The sequence below is a fragment of the Epinephelus lanceolatus genome, chromosome 10 (assembly GCF_041903045.1).
Source record: "Epinephelus lanceolatus isolate andai-2023 chromosome 10, ASM4190304v1, whole genome shotgun sequence".
In the NCBI taxonomy this organism is placed as follows: Eukaryota; Metazoa; Chordata; class Actinopteri; order Perciformes; family Serranidae; genus Epinephelus; species Epinephelus lanceolatus.
This window is the reverse complement of record NC_135743.1, coordinates 17,512,183-17,533,830: the sequence shown is the minus strand read 5'-3', so window position 1 is coordinate 17,533,830 and position 21,648 is coordinate 17,512,183. Positions and strand designations below refer to the sequence as shown.

The 21,648-nt window shown below is 42.5% G+C and overlaps 2 protein-coding genes across 12 annotated transcripts in view; both read right to left on the bottom strand.

Moving 5' to 3' along the window:
- Positions 1-12,903, bottom strand: part of arhgef1 (Rho guanine nucleotide exchange factor (GEF) 1) — a 73,657-nt gene extending 60,754 nt beyond the window's left edge. For 4 of the 9 annotated variants that reach the window (XM_033639830.2, XM_078171704.1, XM_078171705.1 and 1 more), the window contains exon 1: positions 12,780-12,848. The gene's annotated coding sequence lies outside the window, so the exon portion shown is untranslated. Of the gene's footprint in view, positions 1-12,779 lie in introns of all 9 variants that reach the window. The other 5 variants (XM_078171706.1, XM_033639832.2, XM_033639835.2 and 2 more) reach the window with 4 other exon arrangements.
- Positions 12,904-15,646: 2,743 nt separating this feature from the next.
- Positions 15,647-21,648, bottom strand: part of erfl1 (Ets2 repressor factor like 1) — a 58,257-nt gene continuing 52,255 nt past the window's right edge. For all 3 annotated transcript variants that reach the window (XM_078171702.1, XM_033640039.2, XM_033640041.2), the window contains exons 6-7: positions 20,001-20,130; positions 15,647-18,272 (exon numbers count right to left, since the gene is read on the bottom strand). In XM_078171702.1, coding sequence (XP_078027828.1) covers positions 17,455-18,272; positions 20,001-20,130 — 948 coding nt within the window. In that variant the 3' untranslated portion in view covers positions 15,647-17,454. The remainder of the gene's footprint in view (positions 18,273-20,000; positions 20,131-21,648) is intronic.

The following is a 21,648-nucleotide window of genomic DNA, read 5'->3' as shown; positions in this document are numbered from 1 at the left end:
CTGGAGCAGATGACCATAAATAAATCCTGCGTGATTTGACGTCAGCTCGTCTCGGAGGTAGTATTAGACAGTCTGAAGCCAGAGGTTCTTGCTCACATGATTACTTGAATTATTTGAAACTTTGGCCGCATTTAATATGAACATCTGACGTTGTAGCATTATATACATGTGACAGGAAATAAGGAAAAGCAACATGTCCCCTTAAAAAAAGACTTTGTTACAAACTGGAAGTGTGACGACAAAAGTGGGCATTTATCAGGCATACTGAAAGACACAATGGAGTTTGGTTATGGGAAGTGCCTGACCCACACTAGTGACTAAAAGTATGGACACCTCACCCTCTGCTGCACTGATTTTGACCTTTAAGCCCCCCAACTTAATGAAAGTGCAAAAAAGGTAATACTTCTGAACAGATTAGCCTCACAAACAACACAAACATCTTAAATTATTCCACAAATAAGACTTGATTAAAGATAAGGCTCTTATCAGCTCACAGATAAGACGTTTCAAGATAACGAGGCCAAATGTGACTGACTGTCTGCATGTTCGCTGAAGGAGGTAAAAGGGCAACAGAACCGTGGTCTGAACATTACAGAGGGCTAAAGTTATCCCAGAAATCTCGTCACAGCGCTGACAGCAAAGCAAACAGCAGAGGAGAGGGTGCACTGCCAAATGCTGAAGATAGTGTGTGCACACGGGAAGTGACATCAGCGTATGCGTGAGAGAGGGAGTGGCTCGTCTGTGGTGAAGGTGCAAAAATAAGATGCCTTCTCAAACACTTTTTCCTCCTCATTTTGACAACCACATCCTTTTTTCTTCTACCATCCCTCTGCATGTCTCTACATCTTGTTTCATTTTCCTGTCTCTCTTAACCTACCTCCTTCGTCTCCTCAACCTTTCACTTAAAATAAAGTGGCCCCTTGTGCGATCGCTCCAAGACAGCCAGTGCATTCATTGCCGGCAGACAAGGGCCAATTATGTAATTTAACGACCATTACGTAGCGGCTAAAATAAGATTATGGCCAATAGTGCAGGGAAAACACAGGCAGGTCTTTTCATTGCCTTACATGTTCTTCAGCTGTGACTCCAAACGAATAATACTGTTCAATCCTCCTGGGTTTCCTGATTTCAAAAGGACTTTTTGTGCCACTGATCTGTCTCCTCTGAGAGTTTTACTGCAGTGACCTTTTCTTGGTATGATTTTATTTGAACACAATCGCTGCAGAGAATCATTGACCTTCTCTTCATATGATCTCAGTCGAGCGGACATTGCTCTCAGAGGTTTTTAATGATGCTCCACAATCCCCAACCCCCCACCCCCACCCCTTAAAAAATCTCCCAGCATTTTAAGGATGATGTTAAACATGGTATCCCAAATAACAAGCTACTGCCGAGCCTCCTCCCTTCTTCATGCACACTGACATGCACATTCGTCGAGCCCTAACACACCTCTTCATTTTCTCTCGTCTCTCCTTGGAGCCAAAGTACACTTCACTCGCATGCTCCAACAAACTGCCACCCCCGCCCCCGCCCCCACCCAAACGCACCCCCTCCCTCTCCCTCTGTCCCCATATAGAGGTCATTGGCTTCATGGAAACAGTTGATAGGCTGGGGCCAATCGACTGGCATGGATTGGCAGCTCACAGTAAACCTCCAGCTTGGCCTAACTGCTTCCATCTGTGTGTGTGTGTGTGTGTGTGTGTGTGTGTGTAGCAGTAATTGCTGAGGCAAAAAACACACAGAAACATCTGATTGACATTCTGTGACAAAAACCACCCTTCATTCATTCGCAGCTCCGTTCACGTGTACAGCGTTCGCTCGCTGCCGATTTTAAGACAACACCAAACAAAGCAGCAGCAGCAACAACAACGAGCTGATGCTGAGCGGTTTTGGAAGGAATTTCGCCTGCCCAGAATCAAAGTCTCCAAAGCCAAAAATGTCTCTGGACTTGCACACAAGCACACCTTGGTTCATGATGCTAACCTCATGCCAATGGTTTGCAATCCAGATATGCAACATTCTTCCCTCTCCCTCGGGGTGGACCGATTAACAAGGCATCAAAATCACGTAGTAATTCAGTTGTTATCTCGAACACTGGTTCTCTGCGCTGATCATAATCAATGTTTTATCTTCAATTTAAATCTACAATTAAATAATGACTCCAACTTTGAATACTCAAGATAAGGGAAACAACTAAGCTGATAACTTCCATATTTGACAGTCTACAGCCAATATATTCCCAAACAATGTAAAAGGGCACTCCACTGATTTAGCATTACACTATTACAACACTGTCTGACTCACAATGAACAGGTTTTTTAGTAGGGTTGTGGACTGGCAAGAATCTGACAGATACCTATAACAGTACAGGGGTTATGATTCAATATACTGCAACATACTGTGACCCTGTAAGCAAGGGGATTTGTAGTATAAAAATTAAAACAGCAGAACCAGCAATATTCAATTCAATTCAATTCAATTCAATTTTATTTATAAAGCCCAATATCACAAATCACAATTTGCCTCACAGGGCTTTACAGCATACGACATCCCTCTGTCCTTAAGACCCTCACAGCGGATAAGGAAAAACTCCCCAAAAAAAACCCCTTTAACGGGGAAAAAAAAAACGGTAGAAACCTCAGGAAGAGCAACTGAGGAGGGATCCCTCTTCCAGGACGGACAGACGTGCAATAGATGTCGTACAGAACAGATCAGCATAATAAATTAACAGTAATCCATATGACACAATGAGACAGAGAGAGAGAGAGAGAGAGAGAGAGAGAGAGAGAGATGCAGGTAATGACAGTAGCTTACAACAACATTAATGAAAGTAATAATATTATAGTTATAGTTCTGGCTACTGTGGTACAATATGTTGAAAGTATGTATTAGTATCAGACAGTATACTTGTGTGACAATAGTCATATGTGTATAATAACAGTAGAAGTATGACTAATGACTAATGATGGCAGCAGCAGCAGGAGGCATCTGGCAGGACCACGGCAGCAGCACAACCACACACGTCACACTGTCCAGGCACCGCTGCGGTATGAGTTATTCTGAGAGACAGTGGAGCACAAAGGCTCCGGAGGAGAAGCCGAGTTAGTGACATCCAGAATGGCCGAGTTAGCAAGATGCAGTAATAGGATGAGAGTGAGAGAGAGAGAGAGAGAGAGAGAGAGAGAGAGAGAGAGAGAGAGAGAGAGAGAGAGGAGAGAGGGAGCCCGGTGTATTATAGGGGGTCCTCCGGCAGACTAGGCCTAAGTCAGCCTAACTAGGGGCTGGTACAGGGCAAGCCTGAGCCAGCCCTAACTATAAGCTTTATCAAAGAGGAAAGTCTTAAGTCTAGTCTTAAATGTGGAGACGGTGTCTGCCTCCCGGACCGTAACAGGAAGATGATTCCACAGGAGAGGAGCCTGATAGCTGAAGGCTCTGGCTCCTGATCTGCTTTTGGAGACTTTAGGGACCACGAGTAACCCTGCGTTCTCAGAGCGCAGTGTTCTGGTGGGATAATATGGCACTATGAGCTCTCTAAGATATGACGGAGCTTGACCATTTAGAGCTTTATAAGTTAACAGTAGGATTTTAAATTCAATTCTGGATTTTACAGGGAGCCAGTGCAGAGAAGCTAAAACAGGAGAAATATGATCTCGTTTCTTAGTTCCTGTTAGTACACGTGCTGCTGCATTCTGAATTAGCTGGAGAGTTTTTAAGGACTTACTAGAGCTACCTGATAATAGAGAGTTACAGTAATCCAGCCTTGAGGTAACAAAAGCGTGGACCAATTTTTCTGCATCTTTTCGGGTCAGGATAGGCCTAATTTTCGCAATATTACGCAGATGAAAAAATGCAGTCCGTGAGGTTTGCTTTAAATGAGAATTAAAAGACAAATCTTGATCAAATATTACTCCGAGGTTTCTTACGGTAGTGCTAGAGGCCAGAGCAATGCCATCTAGAGAAACTATGTCATCAGATAAAGAGTCTCTGAGTTGTTTGGGGCCAAGAACAATAACTTCAGTTTTGTCTGAATTTAACATCAGGAAATTGGTGCTCATCCAATTTTTTATGTCTATATATATAATATGATCTTTTTTATTCCAAACATCCATCTTCTACGTCAAAATCTGCTTGCTACAGTACCCACAATGCAACTTGACCACCAACACTTCAGTTGGAGATTTGAGTGTGTTATGCTAGTATCAACTAATGTAGCCTCGAGCCCCCAGCCTCAAGCAGAGGCAAAGCAAACTTTCTAACTTTCTAACTCTGTCAGACTCGCTGACTCACGTGACGTCACTTGAGATAATTTATCTGATTTCATGCAACTTCCTCTCAAGCCACAAAGGCTTTACACAATAACACAAGATATGAATATCTTTCAGTTTTGGGGCTGCTGGTCAAACAAAATAAGCGATTAAAATATGTAAACTTGGACATTTTTTAACACTTGAGCTACAATGACTCAATTATCTGATTAAATAATGATGAAAATAACTGTTAGGTGCAGCCCAAGTACATTTATCTGTATCAGCCTGTAACTGCTTTAAAAATATGCTCTCTATTAGACAATATGTTCCTATACACTTTACAGGGAGGATTTCAATACATTCATTCATTCATTCATCTTCTAACCGCTTCATCCTCTTGAGGGTCGCGGGGGGGCTGGAGCCTATCCCAGCTGACATCGGGCAGGGTACACCCTGGACCCTGGACAGGTCGCCAGACTATCGCAGGGCTGACACATATAGACAGACAACCACTCACGCTCACATTCACACCTACGGACAATTTAGAGTCACCAATTAACCTAATCCCCAATCTGCATGCCTTTGGACTGTGGGAGGAAGCCGGAGTGCCCGGAGAGAACCCACGCTGACACGGGGAGAACATGCAAACTCCGCACAGAAGGGCTCCCGGGATCGAACCGGCAACCCTCTTGCTGTGAGGCGAGAGTGCTAACCACCACACCACCGTGCCGCCCCCGGATTTCAATACAAACCTACTCATTATGTAGTCAAAAAAGTCATTTACAAGTTCCCTAAATTGCTTGCTTTGTCCAAAAACTCTTCAAGATCCATGCATAGTAAATTTCAGGGCTGCAACTAACGATTATTTTCATCATCAATTAATCAATTAATCAGTCTGACAGTCAAATGTCAGAATAAACACGCCCCGTTTAATTTCCCAGGGCCTGAGGTGATGTCTTTGAATGGATGTTTCAGCTGACCAACACAGTCCAAAAATGTAAAGCTTTTCTGCTGATTATCATGTATAATAATGGAAGGCATCAAATTCTAACAATTAAGAAGCATGAAACAGGCAAATGTTTGGTGTTTTTGCTTAAAAAAAAAAAAAATAAAAAATTAACGAATAGTTAAAATAGTTGCCAAGTAATTATCTGTTGAACTACCCTACAAATCTTCATAAATGCAAAGCTTAAACCAGAAAATTTGGGGCATTTTTGCTTGAAAAATGACTGAGGAAGTTAATCGATTATCAAAATAGAAAGCATATACACTTAAGAAATATTAAGCAATAAATAAAAACATACTAATCAAGTACATTTGGCCCAAAACATCACGGTTACTTTAAATCAATGGGTAAACTATACTGGTGGTGCTTTTACATTTAATCAAAAATGATAAATCTTGGCAATATTCAAAATGACAATAGAGATAAGTTTGTGTACTGTATAACTGCTAAAGTGTCATTATCATGTATCCATAGTAGGGCTGCGATTAACGATTATTTTCTTGATAAATCAATTAGTTGTTTGGTCTATAATACGTCAGAACTTGGGGGAGAATGTCAAACAGTGCCTGCTGAAGCCCAATATATTGTCCTCAAATGTCTTGTTGTTCATTTAAGTGTCATAGAGGAGTAAAGAAACAAGAAAATATTCACGCTTAGGAGGCTGGAATCAGCAAATTTAAATGATTATTAACTTAGCTGGCGATGAGTTGACAACTAATCAATTAATTGTTGCAGCTAATCAGTGGTGTTAGCGTTTATTACAATATGAGAAATACAGGATTCCTTCTGTTTGTAAAAGCCTGGGTGCTAGCACACACAGTGAGCACACTGTCTGCAGAAACACTCACTCAGACTGGAGGACCTTTCACCCCGCCATACCCCCCATCATTCACTCCTCAAGAGTAAACATCATCTATGGAGTCGAGCCTCGCTTTTTCCACCCTGACCCTCAAATGAAAGAGCCCATTCTCTGTTTCCTCCCTCTTTCACTCACTCACTCACACACTCTCTGTCACATCGGCTTTCCAGCCATCTCTCTGACTCACTCTTGGACAGAGGGATGTAACTCTTTCCATTTTCTACCTTTTTCTTTTTTCAGAGTGTGAGAAGCAAAGCGCTGAAGCCGACGTTCAGACTTGCAGGAAATTCTCTTATCATTAAGCATGAGAGCTGAGATTGACTGCGTTCATTTTGGTCTCTGAAGCGGTCTTACATTTGTGCGTGTGTGTGTGTGTGTGTGTGTGAGGCAGATGTCAACTCTGCACACATGATTCACGTCTCACAAATGCACTTGACCACACAAACTATGAGCAGGGAGTCTTGTCTAGTTAAACTGCAGTGTGTGAATCAGTCCTGGATGACAGCTGAGAGATGACAGAGATTGGCAGGTGGAAACGCTGAGCTGCCTGCATGAGCTAATACAACTTAAAAATCACTGTGAATGAGCTGATATCATACAACTACTGAACTAGGGGGACGTATGTGCAGCTTCACAGTGGTCCAAAATTGGGACATTAAAACAAAAATCAATGTTTAGCCTACATTAAAACACTCTGCTCCAACAAAAGGGCAAAACAAGACATCGAGTCTACTCATCATGGGGAGCACTGGCTGCAAGGACAGCTGTAAAATGCATGTCTGAGTATATAAACCTGATGAAGTCACAGTGATGTCATCTCAGCATGACTGTAAACATGACAAAGCGAAAGTGGAATGATATAAAACATAAAAATGTTGTTAGGTGGAACTGTGAGACAGAGGCAAGGTCACTGTTGTTGGTACAAACACAAGATAACCAGCTTTACACATGCTGCCATTATTTGTTTACATTCTTGTTCCTGTAAATCTGTTCCTAACGCCTCCTTCCCGGTGACATCATGCACTGCGTAAAAGACGGCAAGCTTTAATTGGTTGGGGACCAATGTGTCTGTTATCTTTCGGCCGAGTCACAGCAAGAATTTCTGACTCTTTCATCACTTAATCCGACAAAACTATTGTGTAATCTGAACCCAGCATTAGAGGATATGGGTGTGAACAGGGCTGGGTATCTGACCAACCCAGTGCTAGAATAGTAGTATCGATATATCTCTAGTCCAGCAGCGATACCTGCATCATATTGTTCCCAGATACAAAGACTACTTATACGGTTTTGCTCTCAGCCAATCACCACAAGCGTTCTTTGATTCAATGCGATGTGTACCTGGCCCACTACTGCAGCAGCTACAGCCCATACAGAAGGCATGTCCAAAGTCTGGCGCAGGGGCTAGCCGTGGCCAGTGGACCACTTTTAAATGGCCCACGAATTGTCTTTCAAAATAATACTGTATGTGCTCTGCCGCACAATAGTTCATGTTGCATTTTTTCTGTTCACCTCACGATGGCGTGAATAAGTACCACAAGTAGGAGCTACGCAGGTGGAACTCCAGAGATTTCATAAACACGGGTAAACAAACAAACATGGCCACAGCACAAAAGCATAAAGTCTACAGATAGGGCTGCTGCTTTCAGGAGCATCGGAAATTTGATTGCTTTTTCGCTGATTGATGAAACATCTGCATTTGTCCATTTGAATGTGACTTGTTTTTAAATAACCCATATGATAGGAGAAGCAGCTGGCCCCCATTCAGAAAGGTTTGGACACCCCTGCCACACAGTTGGAGGTATGGTGAAGTCCAGCTTGGTGTATCTGGTGGAGTTAGCAGTTCAGCGTGTCAAGATGCCACCAACGCGCTGGTGGCGTTTCTGGTGGCATTTTATGATACTGACTACTTACACTGCCATGATGGGTATCAAATGAAGCACTCTACTTCAGGGGAAGTGGTATTTGTACTGTTATCACTTTAAACAATACCCAGCCCTGTGTGTGTCAACGATGAGCGAATTTAACAGGCAGGGGGAGTCTAATTTAGAACAAACTACTGAAGTGCATTGTGGGAAATGTAGAATCAAATGTTTTCTGAGCCTGACCCATGGCCTCTGCTGCTTTCATTTTGACATTTCAGTTTTTAATTTGTCTCATACAGTTCGTCTAAACCCCATACACACTACTGATAGGCAACTTGGCTAAAATCTTCTATTACAGTAGATTGAATCTTAAATTGCAATAACATCTGCGTAAGGTGTCTGAATTCTGAATCTGAGATGTGTGAATTATATAGTGCCACAATAAAATAAACAGTGTCCATGACAAGTACACAAAAATGAGTCACATGACATGACACCTGTCACCGATGATGCAAAATTACAATAATTAGTATGGTAGTAATTTAGAGCTCCCTACAGAGTAAACGATTACAAGGGAGTGGTGAGCGAGGGCGTGACTTTTATTACAGGTTGACTCATCGTAGTAGTAAAAGCACAGGTGTTACAATAACATCAATGGCAGTCAATGGCTTCAATGGCTTCATCAATGGCTTCGTTATATTCAAGTGTCCCAGAGAGTCGTGACGGTGTGACAGAGAACCAGCAGCTAAATGGAACACAGCCATCATTAAGTTTATTGTTCACACCTGCGCTTTTATGGTGAGAAGGCCTATTGTCGTCTGTTTTAGTATCGTTGTGTCTTTTCATGCTGTCGTCTTGGTCTACCTTGAAAATGTGACAAAATATTATGATGTGTTCTCTAAAAAATTCAATTGAGGAGCCATTAAAGATAAAACAACCAGATGGAAACGTCTGTTTGTTGTTAATCCAGTTTATAATCCAGTAAATATACCAGCCAAACCAAGCTGCATTAAATCCTGCTCACTGATTTACAACATAACCCTCACTGGCTGATTGATTTGCTTTATTCTTTATCGTTTAAACATGTGCACCACCCTCATTGGTTTACAAGACACCATTACAATATCGTTGCAGTTATCAACCCAAAGCACATGTTATCTTACTGTGCAGTCCTCAACAACGTGCTCCGCCTTTTATCCCAGGCCTGGAAAACATAGTCTGCCGTAAAAAGGTTCACCTTCTGAAACATAACTCTGAATTCTCGTGGTCACAGAGATAGAAATCAACATAAATGGAGGTCATTTTTCTAAAAAGTACAACCGTTATGTCTTCGTAGGCAAGACAGCACAACAAAAAATGAACCTCACTCCCAATTTCACTCATCTCACACAGCGAACAAAGTCAGTTCTCCTCTGAAGTGACATTAAACCGATCTATCTTCACATGGCCTACGACACCCATGGATGTTTAAGAAATAAAAAATCGTCTTTCAGGTGACAAATCTCTTTTGTCTCCCTCATATATGTACAATAACATACCGCATATGTATCCATGATCTATTCCAACAGCTGCAGAAACACACATTCACACCTCACAGTGCATCACCTATTTCAGTGCTGAGATTAGCTGTGGTTTCAGGTATAGCTTCGTCGAAGGCGCAGTACAAAATAACCACCTTCCTGTATACACACACACATGCACACACACAGACTTTTGTAACTTCACCCCACCTCACCCACTGAGCTCACTCAGGAGGAATCAGTAGATTTCACTGCTGACCCGCTGAGAGAAGAAGAGCAGCCCAGTCCGCTCTGTCTCTCATTATCTGCTGCCTGTGCGTCAATCTAACTGCAGCCAGAGAAGAATACCTGTGTTCCCTTTGAAGTCCGAGCCTGACTACAGAAAATTATTAGCTTGCCTGCAACACAGCTCCAGGCCCTTAGGACACCCCCTGGCTGTTCCACTGCGGGTGCCATTACCTGTCATTCCAGTTGTTGGGTATCTCTCATAGAGGCTAACAACAATACCACACTGCAGCCCTATCCCAGTTTATCCTCCTACCCTCTGAGAGACAGTGGATGTGGGTGAGTTTACGTAGGCCTATAACAATAGAGAGAGCGAGAGAGACGAGGAGGGGGAGAGAGAGCGGCACAGCAACTCAGATTAAATAGCCAACATTCCTTTAAAAGGAAGAGAAGGTAGCCTTTGGGCTCCAGACAGGCCTGCACTTGTAAAACGTGGAGGGAGAGAGAGATGACAAGTGCAGTGCTCCTCTAGTCTAGCAGAGCGTAACAGGAAGTGGCAGGGCCCTGCTTCACATGGGGCCTCTGGGGTGCAGCGTCTGGCTGGGAACGCGTCACAGTCTCCAAAACCACCGGCTGCAACGCCCTTAACACACACACGGCCCTGTCTAATAACTAATTCGTTATTATAATTCACAGGAATCATGAGTTTGTTAAGTCAGAGCCTGCAGAGTAAAAAACCTGCAGGAGTCAAAGTCACAGAGGTAAGTCAAACTGGCCTGGCAACACTGAAGTTGTTTGTTGAGGAGTGATTAATAAAAACATGACTGATGGCTTACTGGCAAGCACAGCCCACACTGTTCAAGCCTCTCTATCTTTAGTTAATGACTGCAGTGAGATAATGAAGCCGCACTGGATGTACAGTAATTGCAGTTTCCTGTGAGCGCAGGAAACTCTCGCTTATGCTGCACTGTAGGCAATGTCCTCTGTTTCACAAGGCAAAATCATCATGGGTAATCAATTATATGCAGACACTAATTACTGAACAGTGTCTGGACTGAAACTCCCACTCTACATAGGCTGATCAGATGAGTGAGTGGTATAGGAAAAAAGCAGGGGGGAGAGAAAACTAGGAGGGACTCATGTCATACAGAGCCTCATTTCATGCTGTTCAAAAAACATGGATGGATTACAAAACAGGACTACCGGGCACAGGCACAGGGGACCCAGAGTGTCACGGGCCTTCACCTGCAACATTTCATTTAATCAAACACCAGCAAGACTTAACAGGACTACAAGGGACACAAAAAAGCTGCAAAGAGACACAACATGACTACAAAGAGAAGCAAAGGGTCTGCAAAGAGAAACAGAACAACTACAAGAAGGGGCAAAACAACCACTGACAAAGAAACTACCAAAAAAGATGCAAATTTACTTCAAACAGGCAAAAATTACTAAAAACACGTACAAACCAACTACAACAAAACGACAAAAAAAGGCACAAAACTACCCAAAAGTGACACAAAATGACTACAGAGAGATGCAAAGGCACTGCAAAGAACAGAACAACTAATCACAAAAATCACCAATAAAAAGTCACAAAATTACCACAAAGAGACACAAAACGACCACAAAGAGATGCAAAGGAACAGCAAAGAACAGACCAACTAAGGAGCAAAACAACCCTAACAAAAAATTACCAAAAAAGACACAAAATGACCCCTAAGACGCACAAAATGAGCGAACAGACCCACAAAACAACCGCTACAGGACACAAAATGACAAAAAAGGGCATGAAATTGCCACAGTGTCACAACAGGACCACAAAGAGATGTACAGGAACTGCAAAGACCTGAACAACCAAGGGGCAAAACAACCACTGACACAAAAATCACCAATAATAGACACTAAATCACCTCATAGCGGCACAAAATGAGCAGAGAGACCCACAGAACAACCACTACAGGAAACAAAATGACAAAAAAGGGCACAAAATGACCACAAAGAGAAGCAAAGGAACTGCAATGGCCCCTGCAACTAAGGGGCAAAACAAGCCTAACAAAAAAATCACCAATAAAAGACACAACATTAACTCAGAGAGACACAAAATGAGCAAACAGACACAAAAAACAACCGTGAGAAGACACAAAACAACCCATAAAAATCCACAAAATTACTTTTACGAAATGCAACGTGACTACAAACAAACACAAAACAATGTACAGTGGCAAAACAACTACAAAATCTATGTGTCTTGCTCCTGTTTAGTTGAGGTGGTGGGGCCTTTTGCATGTCTGTGCCCAGGGGCCCAATGTCTCATAATCCGCCCATGGTGAAAACAAAGTTGACAGATAGGAGGAAATAAAAAAGTTTGATCTGGCACTGATTATCCAAATTAAGTCACAGTGCTGAGAGCCTTTGTTTCACATGAATAGAGCAGGAAACGGAGATAATATAAAAAGAATAAACAACAGTATTTTCCTTGTGAGGAAACAACCACAGCACCTCTGTGGTGACTGTCAGCAGGACACTCCTGCAAAGATAAGGATACATAAAATTTCACAAGGTCACCAGCTATAAACTCAAATGACACCGCATAGCCCGCTTTGGGAATATTAAAGTGATTTGTAGTTTGGTAGGAGATCTAAACGACTCGTAAAATCCTAGATGGCTTTGGCAGAAAAATTCACAAGGGCCACCTCTGCTACCTGACGTGCCCACATAACTGCCTCTGACACATGCTTCAAGTTCCCTAATGGGAGTCATTTTGGTGCCAGGGCCACATTCATTAACCACAGTGTTAAATAAAAGCATTATCAGCTCGTTTTTTTATTTATATACAACCACAGAGGGCGAGATATGCCGTGCAAAGGCAGCATTCCTGTATGTGGACGCTACCGTCTGCAGCTCTCGGGGCTGTGGAGGGCAGGAATAAGCCGTTTCTCTCGATAAAACAAACATCCGTGACGGGCTTTAAATTTCACCACGCAAAGCTCCTCTGGAAAAGTTAAAACTCTTTGTAATGTTCGTCAGCGACAAGTGTTGAAATAAAATACTCACCCGTGGATAAAGAGAAAGCGACAGGCGAAGCGTCTAATAGGTTTCCTGTTCGAAAGTTGCCGTGTGTCAGTGGGAAAAAAAACATTGTACGCGGAAGTACACATCAAAAAAAAAAAAAAAAAAAAAAAAAAAAAAAAAGCGCAGGGGACCGACACACGGCGGATACAAAGTAAAGATATGGCGCAAAAAATATAAATTACAACAACATTAAAACTGCTTCAAATGTAACTCTTAGCTTGGTTGTACCTTTTGGCTCCACTGACAAAGTTTTATAAAAAAGCAAAACGTGTGAAAGGCTTGTTTCCGCACTGTGTTACACAGTAACTCGTCCCCATTCAGCCCTCACCTTGTGCCGCACTCAATGTAAATATTCTGTAAGCGTTTGTACATGTGCATTTCATGTTAGTCTTAACAAAATATGAGTCTAAAGTATGTTATATGAGGTGTTTTGACTGTTTCATGCACGTTGCAACACTGCTCCCATCTGCTGTCCAACACTTTACTGATGCAAGTCAAAGTCCATTTATTTGTCTGGGAGAAATTTGGAAATTTGTTGCACATTTGTCTCTGAGATGCCTGCACCTATCAGAAAATATGGTTCTTCCTCTTATATGTTCCTAAACAACCTATATCAAGCATAATTTATTCCACTTTCTTTTGTCTTTTTTTTCCACAGATGTGCTCTAATTTAAATACAGTGCACACATGTTAATGCACCGTAAAGAACATGTCTGTCGGGAAATCAAAGCAACTGTTTGCAGAGTTGAATTGCTCAAATCAAACTTTACTACCTGCCTGGACACCCACTGGTCTCACCTCTACTCCAGCCTCCTTACGCCACCTTGTGGAGAAACACAGGCACAACCTGGTCGCCTGCACATCTGCAGTTTGACTTAGTGGGACTGACCTCACAGTTTGACCTGTGCTCCCAAAGTAATGACGTAAAACTGCATCTATATTCAATAAATCCTCAATAAAGGGGGTTTGTTTTTGACCTTGGAAACAGCAGCTGATCTTCATTACATTTAGTTTTATGGAATTGTAGACACTCAGATTTCTTTTATGTCCTGAAATAAACACTGTTTGCTTGTGTCCAGTTTTATATATGTATATATTTTGCATTACAGGTTGACACAGTGTGCAATTTCTCCCTATCTAATTTGGTGGTGAAGAGTCCAGGCTGAGCTGTTGTGCTGATAGTGAATTACTTTTCTTTTTTGACCTTTATTGTGTAATAAGTTGATAAGGGAACAAGTAAAAACAAGTGCAGAGACATTTAGACAGTCAAGAAAGAAGATTAAATGAGGTGAAAAAGAGACATACAATAAAATAAATACAGACAAAACACAGCAAAACAAGCTGAAGCTGGTGAATTACAGTTTATCAGGGACTTTGTCACGTCCTAACAAAAGCGTAGGTGTTCTTTAATATTGTGGGGGACACATTTGAAACTGGAGGTCTTGGGGTCCGCCATCAGAAAACCTTGAGCTTGTAATTTCCAGTATTCTGGTGACAATCTGTGCCTTTTCTGCAACACTTTACTGTGTGAATGTCTTTAATTTTGTCAGAGTAAATGTCCAACACTGAGGGGGACATGTCCTCTGCGTCCCCCCTGATACCTACGCCCATGCTTCCTAACTACACTCAACCTCTGTGTCTGCTTTCCCCATCAGGTTCACTCCTCATCGCTTTCATCATGCTCATAACCTTGATTACATCACACATTTCAGGTGGCATGTGTGATGACTTGAGACTGTAGATGTGATAGCTGAGGAGGTTATACGTTTTTTTCATCAACTGTGAGAATGTACAAACATTCCTCGGTCATGCCGTTCATGTCCAAACTGTGTGAGTGTAATTAAAATATGTTTTCAGACCTCATACGTCATGATGTTGATCATCACAGCTGCAGAGATTTGGAGGAAAGGTGTTACTACGGTTTGTCCCTCACTCAGATGCTGTGTCACAACCTGGATTTGGATTCACACTAATAATTACCAGATTGGTGATGAGACATTGAGATAAAGGAAAAATATACTGTTTAGTGTCTGAAATTATCAGCATGTGTGTTGAATGTTTTTTTTATTTTTGACATTAATTGGAGCTATTGCATACACACCTATACAAAAGTAATAAAATACAAGCCCAAAAAATGTGTGTCTGAATGGTCATGACACCTTCAGCAGGCATCCTATGAATTCAGGTACATGTTCAATGTGATGGCTACAACTGTGTTAATACTTTTGTTATTATTATTATTATTATTATTATTATTATTATTATTATTATCATTACTATGGCATAAATGTGTGTTTTCATAGGGATGTTGTATGAAATGAAAGTAAATCAGGAAGCTTTTAACCACCAAATCAGGAGCAAGTTGTAAAAATACACGACACTATTAGGGTTTTAAATCTATATATTACTTGTATCAGTCATTCTCAAATCATTAAAAAAAATACTTTTGTTAATTGAATTAAATGAGGACAAAATATGTGCTGTTTTACAGGAAGCCATACAAATTTGCTGTGATGAAATTAAACTTTTAATTCTTAATTTCTTTACAGTGTGGTAAGAATTACATCATTATTTCTATCAGTGCAGTTAAATTCCTTTTTTCTTTGTGACTTTGTTTTTTGTAGATTTTAAAACAATACCAAAATTTGAATTTGGCACAGATGTCACATCTGAATGATCTATAACAGAAATTATTTACTACAGGAAATATAAAGTGTTCGGACAGAAATATTTAGTTTAATTCCAAATATTAAAAATACTGTGGTGTCCACCTTTCGTTTTGCTGCTCGATGTCACACACTGTGTACGTTCAACAAACTCACAGTCAACAACAGTCCACTATCCAGAATAATGTTTATTGCTTTTGAAGATATTAATCTTTTTCTTCTTTTTTGCACTTTCCATTTTTCCTCTTTACAGTAAAACAAAGAGAGATGACAGGTAAAACCACTGCATTGTCATTTTTGGATGTGTACACACACATACACACACAAAGGAAACAGTATTTACAGCTGTTAGTTTCGTGAACTCCACGTGGAGGTGACTGGAGGCCTTTCCCGTAGCAACTCAACAAACATAGAGCTTTACATTAACTTTACAATAGAGCTTTCACAACTAATCGTATACCGCCACTGTTTGACAAACCATAGGCTATAAAGGCTATGAAGCTGTACAATATGGTGTAGTGTTCACTCTGTGCTGAGAGACGGGGCCGCAGGAGGGACGTTGGTCATTAGATTTGCAAACGTAAACAGTTTTCTTTTTTCTTTTAATGTCCTCAAGCAAAACCGATTGCCCTGCTGCTGGCATGGACAAAAAGTACTGATTGAAAAATAATCAAAACACATTTTCGGGGAAGGATTTAAAAAAGAAAATGCAAAGACCAATATTATTCACATTTGACTAATTACAGTACAGTTACACTGGGTGAATGCTAACTATAAAAATAAGTCTACCGGCATATTTTTGAACCCAAAGGGTTCATACGTTGGGCGTCTGGCAAAAATGACCAAAGGGCACAATTAATTGGGGTCGAGAAAATCAGACACAATTCCCAGTGTGAACTCTGTCCTCATCATAGAAAAACATCTTCAGAGTGCAGACCGTCTGCCATTAATAATTTAAACTTTGATACACCTAAGCTTATAATTTTTCCAACATGTTTAAATACTGAATTAAATCACAACAATACAGCTAAATCTTATCATAGTGAATAATAATTAAATGTAATGTACACCATAATAAAATATATACACTGAAATATTCATACAAATTTCTAGGTTGGTCCGGCTCCCTCTGCTCTCTTTTTCTTTCCTTTTAGAAAATGTGCAGAAAGATACTTGAACCACAGGACAAAATAAATATTCACAGACTATCACAGGTAACACTATTAAAAAATATGGGTTTCAACATTTAAATCAACCTGCAAGAAACAATATCATATAAAAGTAAGTGCAAAATAAACTCAGGGGCAACAATTGTACTCACAGGATTACGGAGGTAAGATGATGAAGGAGATGTTGAGTGAAAGGACCACTGGGTGGCAGTATTTGACTATGTCTCAAAAGTCATAGTGATTATATATATTTATATATATAGTCCAAATCTCAAGAATTACAGGACAAATCTGTAAAATTGGATCGATCTGAGCATTATTTGTTGTTCTGTTCTGTTAGTATAGGGATGTTGTTTGTTAATGTTTGTCAAGGCAGGCATTGCTGTGTTGCAATTTACCACCTCACTGCCTTCTATCATAGCTCGGCTGCAGACAGCAAATTGTAGAGTCCTGCTGGCAACGCGTAAAACAAGTCTACAAAGCATGGAGGGATCATTTGGTGTGAGAGATCAAAACAGAAAGGACAAGATGGCGATGCAGACAGCCGATACTCTGAAAACTGTACGCCCCATATATTCTGAGATGGACGAGAGACGGTGGTGTAATGGACTGTGGGCAAGTTAAAAACTTACACAGCAAACAGGGAAACAGTAATTTCAGAAGTATAGAACATAACTGCCTTTCCTGGAAAAAAGTATCTATCGAGAGTGATTGTGGTGTTGACAATTTAACGCAGAAAAGTGTCTCCGAGAAAAGAAAGAAGAGAAAAAGAGAGTTATCAGAGCACAGACGGGCAAGATGGTGGACGCGGGAGAAAATGTATTAGCTGTGTATCATTTTGAGAGTCTCTGTCTCCCTGTGTCTTTCATGCAGAGCCATGGAGGGGGAAAGTGATGGAGGCAGGGACGGGGGCGGGGGACTGATGGGCATCAGGCTCTTCAGAGGATGCGGGGACACTGTCGGGGGAAGAGAGGAGATGGGTGGCAGCACACTCCCTTTCTTTCCATCCAGCACTATCTGTGATCGGGTCGCCAAGCTGGATTCCTTCCTGATGCCGAATTCATGCTCGTTTTCGTTCTCCGAGCTGCAGTCGCTCAGATCTGTGATCTCCAGGTCTGAGTCTGACTCCGGGTCCTGCTTCACCCCTCCTCTCCTCTCCGTGGGGCTCTGCTGGCCCGTCCCAGTCCCGGCTCCCACGCCGACCGCTCCCAGCCCCAAATTCAGCCCCGCGCCTGGAGTGTTGGCCTCCATCCTTTCCCTCTCCCCTATCACCGCCCCGTTGCCAATGTCCGTCCGACCCATCGTCAGGGTCCCCGGGTACGGTGGCAGGCAGAGTCTGACTGGCTGACCACCCGCCGTGCCGTTTGTCCCTCCGGTTTGCCCTGCCGCTCCCCTCTCACCCCCACCTGCCTCCGCTGGGGGGAGCAGGGAGGAGAAGGGGTGAGGCAGCTGGGAAAGGCTGCTCTGCAAAGGGTTGGGGTAAAACTGGGAGGGGTAGAGGGAGCCAGGGGGCAGTTTGGGGCAGTTATTGAGAGAGAAGGCCCCTGGGAGGTAAGGGTTGAAGCCCCAGGGGTAGTCAAAGGGTGGGTTGCGAGGGTACGGGCCCAGCAGGGACGGGGGTTTGGTGTAGCACGGGGCACCTAGGACAGAGAAAATCCAGAGATGGAGGTTAGCTCTCAGAGGGGCCAAAGGTTTCTTGACATACAACATCCAAGAATGTTCACTAATTATGCTCATCGGTATTAGCAATTCTAATCAGAAGCCACAGGGGCCGATTCTGGCACGGCTGCTTTCAACAAAAAAAAAAAAAAAAAAAACCTGATGGTTCATTTATGCATGCCAGAACTGAGCAGTGCTACCACCTCACACTGCCGAAAACCAGATGTGAACACAAAGATTCTGCACTGCAGCGGAAAAAAAAAATCCCATCAAGCAGAGTTTACATCTTCCAAACATTGTAGTATGTATTCTTGTATGTTAAAAAAAGCAGATGGGAAGCCACAGCTGCACATCATCACAGCGGTGACAGTCACCTTGTTGAAAAATGTAGCAGAGAAATAATAAAGAATGCATCAGCACCCTGGTCTGTGTGCTTCCAGAGGTTAAGCAACTGACAGGGAGGAAACCTGCAAACTGTCGATCTCCTGTTCCCCGAGTGTTCTCGCATGTCACCGCATCATTTCAGATTAAGCAAAAACCTTAAGATGGAGGCAAATTAAATATAGCACCGCATCTTATTCAGTTCCTTGTGAGCATCGCTCGGTAACAGAAAAAAGGGGGTAAATTTGAGGTGATGCTGGAATTCAATTTTAATGAACAAACAAAAGCATTGCCTCACCACCTACTGTACTTCCTTCCAACTGACAACCAACTCAAAGATTCCCTCTCTCGGCTGCACCCTCCACCTCTCTCAGCCTTCCTCGCTCTCTCTATCTCACTCTGTTATTTACTATGCAGGGCTAATTTGACAGTGGTGAAGTCTCTGCGTGCTGGGCCAGGAGTAGCTGGCAGACACATGAATATTGAATCAGTCAGGCAGGCCTCACTTGCTTATGAAAACACAGTAATGGGCGCCCACAGGCCACAAACTGAAGCCTGCACCCTCAATTAGGGCCTTCCTGCCTGGGAAGGGATTAGGACAGCAGGGACACATGGGAGGGAGAGGAGGGTGAGAAGGGAAGAAGGGGGGAATAGGACCTGAGGACAAACAGAGTGGGGGAGGAGGAGGAGGAGGAGGAGGGAAGGAGGGATGGGGGGCAGGTTGTGTGATGAGGAGTGCATGTGTGTGTGATCTGTTTACACACTGCCTCTCAAGCTCTGCACATTCGCACACATTCTGATGCACGTAAAAAGAGCATGCAGAGGTGCAAACAAAGACAGATGCATTAACGCATATGCACTGATAATTATGTACACAAATTGACGCCGCGTTCGTCGACATGTAGAGAAAGAAGGGGACAAAAGCGGAGAACCGTGTTGAAAAGGTGGAAGGTTTCTCCAGCCTTCACCTTGTTTCTTACCACCACTGAGATGCATAATTCACAAGCTAACCTGGTCTCTCTCACCTGAAGCACAGCCTCACTGCGGGCTGCGATGGGACAGCCATCTCTCTTATTTCCTTTAACAATAAATGTTCATGCCTCCCCATATCCTCATTCCTCTCCCTGCTCTCCTCTTTCCCTCTACCTTCTCCTCCTCCTCCCTTTGTTTAAGGAGGTCTGTTTGCTGCCTGTACGCCTCGTGCACCCTCAATACAAGCTGTCTCCTTCCTCGCGAAGAAGGCTTTGTCTCTGGGATACAGAAAGATTCCTGCTTTTTGCACTGGCACTCAGAGTTTCTGACAAACTTTTCTCCCTCTATTAGCTCACCTGAACCGAGGAAGGGGAATGCATCCAGCCTCAGCTTGTCTCCTTCGGGCCCTGGCGCCGTGGTGCCTCGATCAAACAGGGATGTTCCCCTGCCAGAGTCTGGCAAACGAGGAAACAGGGACTGTATGGCCTGGGAGACGAAAAGGGGGAGAAATAAAAGAGAGTGGAAAAAGATTAAAATTAGTTTGCCTACTTCCCAAATAGAGCACACACACATTGCTATAAATCCACCCTGATGGCGCTGCTGCGTTGCGCGGCGAGTAGTCGTATGTTGATAGCAGCGCCTTGCAGAGTGTGATGCAAACAGTGACAGAGTCGCAGCAAGGACAGGATAAAAAGGGGTATCATGGGACTTGGGGTAAAAAGGGAGGTAGGAGGACGCGGAGGCTCAGAGACTCAAAGGCAGGAAGAGTACAGAGTCAAATGGAGACCAGCGATTAAGATTGTGGGCACAAAGGATAAATGACGAGGGGAGAGGGGGATTGTGGGCCTTCGTCCTGCGTGGAGGGACACAGGACGAATAGGACTGAGATCTGAGGGAATGACATCCATTCAGGATGTAGAACAGCTGTGTGTGTGTCGGTGTGCGCGTGTCTTTTCTGTCTGTGCAAAAATCTGTGAAGGAGAAGGAGGCAAGGTAAAAATAAATGGAACAGTTGAATCTCAGGAATCAAGGGGACAGAGGGGGGATTTTGTTTCCCCCCTAGCAGGACTTTGGATCAATAGTATCTGTCACCCCGCAGCCCCAAGTTTGAAAGGTGAGACTGTACTCCCGAGCAGCGAGATCTGCGTTGCTTAACAAACCGCATTAATGACCTGCCATTGATCTGATCTGACGCGACCCCTTTGCTTTCTATTTCTTTCATTTTCAATCGATGACAGATGGATACGCCATTGGAGACGGGGATGAGAGAAGGGGGGGATAACGTCTTCTTTTGTTTTAAGGACAAGTTAAAACCGTCCTCCCTCCACTGTCTCCTTCAGAGTCTGTGTCTCCTTATCCCATCTTAAGGATGGCACAGACAAATGATGGATGATTCTCTCCTACTGTACTTTCAAGTTGCGTGCACTTTCTAGGACATCAGATGCTTAAAATAAAATTACCAACACACACTTTTTTACAATTTGTGCAGCCATATCCAAAATGCAATGTGAGATTTAACACATTTAAATTAATATGTTCATTTTTTCATTTTTTCTTAATATCTTTTCACTTTAAAAGTGAAGTTATAACATTATTTTTAGACTAAATTAGGACATTCTTCTTTCTCTCTGCGATCTTAAACCATTTATCTCTGTAAAAATTTTACAATCTCTCTGGGCAAATAATAAGTATTCTATTACAATCACTATTAGAGACGTGAATGAAAGATAGAAACGATGATTACCATCCATTCTCTTGTAAAAAGCGAACGCACAGCAGGGGCCTCAGAAATACAACAGCAAAATCACTAGACTGAAATGGATTTCAGTTACCTGAATTAAATCACTATTAATAAAAAATTAAGGAGTGGAGCACTGTGTCTCGCTGTTTCTTCTCCTTTTTTCTTTGGTCCAGTTTTCTCTTTTGTTAAATTCCCTGTGTATTTAAATGACATTTTCATTGCCACACACTCTAACATCAAGGAGTTAAATAAAATATGGGTAT